A 2,610-nucleotide genomic window follows, 5' to 3' on the forward strand; every position below is an offset into this window, starting at 1 on the left:
CGCTCCTGCAGCCTGCCCGACCCGGCCCGGCCCGGCGCGCTGCGCAGACCGCGCCCGGTTTCGTTTCCCGCAGCGCCGGCCCGCGTTAGAACGAAAACGAAACCGAAAGGGACGCGAGGGCGGGAGAGCCACGCAGGGAGCAGGGCGGCTCTGGGCTGAGGCCGCGGGGAGCCGCGCTCTGCCCGGCACAAGGAGCGGCGCCTCCGCCGCCTGCGCTCTGCCCGGCGCACCCGAGCTTACGGGGAACCGGGGCTCCGAGGCAGGCAAGCGGCTTCGCAAACACCTGAGCCCCTGGCCTTGGCCCTGACTCGCTGGCGCCTTTTCCTGTTACCGTAACCACACCCTGTAGCTCCGCAACATGGCCAGCGGAGTGGGCACCCAAATACATCCAAAGCCCACAACCCCAAGAGCCCCCGGGGTTTTATACCCTCAAAGTCTCCCCAGGGCGTGAGTCCTGCTCTTCCTTCTCGCCTTCTCCTGCCTCCCCCGCTCTGTTCATCCATCGCACTGGCGTCACCTTACCCAAAAGGTCGGCAGTCACCGGCTGTTACTCTCAGTTGTCCATCCACCTGGCTGCTGTCACCTGTCTTCATGTCCTTTGTTATCCCAAAGGCTGGGAATTCATGGCCTCTTGTCTCGAGCTCCAACCAGGAGCCCAATCTGCATTTCAATCTGCAGATTGCAGGCCAAGACACCTGTGTGAGAAGCATTCCTCAACACACTGAGCTTGAAATATATTACGGCTATCACTGAACATGAATGCACTTCATAATAAATCTCTTACTGGGATAAAGGAAAAAAATCAGTCACCAAATTAATAATATATTCTGTGGAACTGGGAAAGAAAAATCTCCAAGATTAGTTTTCAAGGGCTAGATGTAAAGGGTGGAGCAAATTACTTCCACTGTGCACACAGGTCACTACTCCTGATCACCCAGATTTGATTTCCACCCCCTACCAGGTGAAACCTCCAGCAGAAACCAGACAGCTGTAGAAAAAGAAAACAGCAGTAAGGCTTAGGTCTTCCTCAGTATGAGGAAACAACTTGGGCACCCAGGAAGCTTATCTGCTCTCTCATAGTGCTAATACAACCAAAAAGGAGCCCATTGAGACACCAGTGGAGATGCAGGAAAAAACCATCAGAGAGTTCTAAATGTTGGACTCCTAAACATAATCATCTTGTAGCAAAAAAAAGGAGAAAACTCTTGTTTAAAGATACCAAACTGGCATTCTTACATTATCACTTCTAGGACGTGCACTCTATCTTATGTTTCAGCTTGTCTCCTACTCAAGTTTCCAATGACTGTTCTTTTCCTGGTTCTCAGCTTCTGCTGAGAGGGATTTCCAGCCTCTAGTGAGCCTGCAGAACAAGGAGCAGGAGAAAAAGGAGAAAGTAACACACTTGCTGATAGATAAATGGTCCAAATGGCCTTTGAAAACACAAACATTAATTTTATGTAAAAGTACCTTTTTCCAAAAGTACACATAGGATCCACTGCTCACTGCCTGTAATGTAGGGCTCTCTGAAACAAATGCCATCTTCCTCAGTAGAATGCATCCTATTTTTAAGTCACTCTTCTGTGTAAATTCTGAAAAACAGTAATTCAGTAGAGGCACATGAAATCCACATGCCTAACACCTTTTCTGTCTTATCAAGCAAAACCAGCATATTTTATTAGAACCAGCTAGAGTAATTTTATTAAAACTCCTCTTATTGCCTTAACTACAGGATCCTTAGCCGTCTCTGTTTCTTCTCATAATCCACCTCTCTCCTTAAAGGCTTGTCTTCTGTACTTTTACTTGCCATATGCCAAGCTTTTGGGCACAATTACATTGGCCTTGCAATGTTTTCTATCAGATAAGAAGATTGCTATCAAAGATGCGGTTTTTAGAACTGAAAGCGACCTGGAGTGAGCTTCCAGTTTTTTGGTAAAAGACAAAACACTGGAAGTTTTTTGCTTCCTCCAGCTTTATGAATTGCAGTTAATGATTAGTGCCTAATTAAGATTAGCAGGATTAAACACAAATCAAATTAAGCAAACTTGCTAGATGGCTGTGAAAAAAAACCCTTGTGTTTCTCAAAACATTATCAATGAACAAGACACTGTTAAACTTCACCTTGGGGAAAATCATCAATTCTGAAACAGCCTTTGGTATATACACCTAAAAATCCTGTTCTATAAAGCCATTCAGGCTTTCATTCAAATGCCTTTGAGATTCATTTGCTCTATAAAATATTCACCTTTGGAGTTTCAAATAATCCATTATTGTATGGATTCTCAAAATAGTGGTGTTACAGTGGAGTAACTGACTTTGGCTTTATTAGGAACACTTGTTGATGAATAATTCAATCCCCGTGCTGTGGCTGCTGTGCCCAGAGGTAAATGCAGGACATGCTCCAGAAGGTAACAGGGAAGCTGGGAAAGCCGAACTGAACCGAATCTTTTGCGGGCGCCTCCTCTTCCTCCTTCGTGCAGGTCCCTGTTCACGGAGTGCTTCGGAGTGAAAAGCTGCAGACTTCGGCATCTTTGGGCGTCACGCTGCGACCCCGTGCCTTACGGACCTGTGTGGTGCCGCTCCCTAAGGCTGGGACAGGCTTCCCCAGCGGCA

General features: G+C 47.2%; 2 protein-coding genes across 2 annotated transcripts in view; one reads left to right on the forward strand and one right to left on the reverse strand.

Annotated features, from left to right (window-relative positions):
- Positions 1–2,564, reverse strand: part of EIF2AK2 (eukaryotic translation initiation factor 2 alpha kinase 2) — a 21,238-nt gene extending 18,674 nt beyond the window's left edge. The window contains exons 1-4 of the mRNA XM_005416246.2: positions 2,243–2,564; positions 1,468–1,589; positions 1,237–1,360; positions 523–695 (exon numbers count right to left, since the gene is read on the reverse strand). The gene's annotated coding sequence lies outside the window, so the exon portion shown is untranslated. The remainder of the gene's footprint in view (positions 1–522; positions 696–1,236; positions 1,361–1,467; positions 1,590–2,242) is intronic.
- The window catches only part of NANP (N-acetylneuraminic acid phosphatase), a 7,993-nt gene that overhangs the window by 451 nt on the left and 4,932 nt on the right, over positions 1–2,610 (forward strand). Inside the window, exons 2-4 of the mRNA XM_005416341.3 lie at positions 12–263; positions 1,326–1,393; positions 2,478–2,570. Of these exons, the coding sequence (XP_005416398.2) occupies positions 12–263; positions 1,326–1,393; positions 2,478–2,570 (413 nt within the window). The remainder of the gene's footprint in view (positions 1–11; positions 264–1,325; positions 1,394–2,477; positions 2,571–2,610) is intronic.

The sequence above is a fragment of the Geospiza fortis genome, unplaced genomic scaffold (genome assembly GCF_000277835.1).
Source record: "Geospiza fortis unplaced genomic scaffold, GeoFor_1.0 scaffold41, whole genome shotgun sequence".
NCBI classification, from domain to species: Eukaryota; Metazoa; Chordata; class Aves; order Passeriformes; family Thraupidae; genus Geospiza; species Geospiza fortis.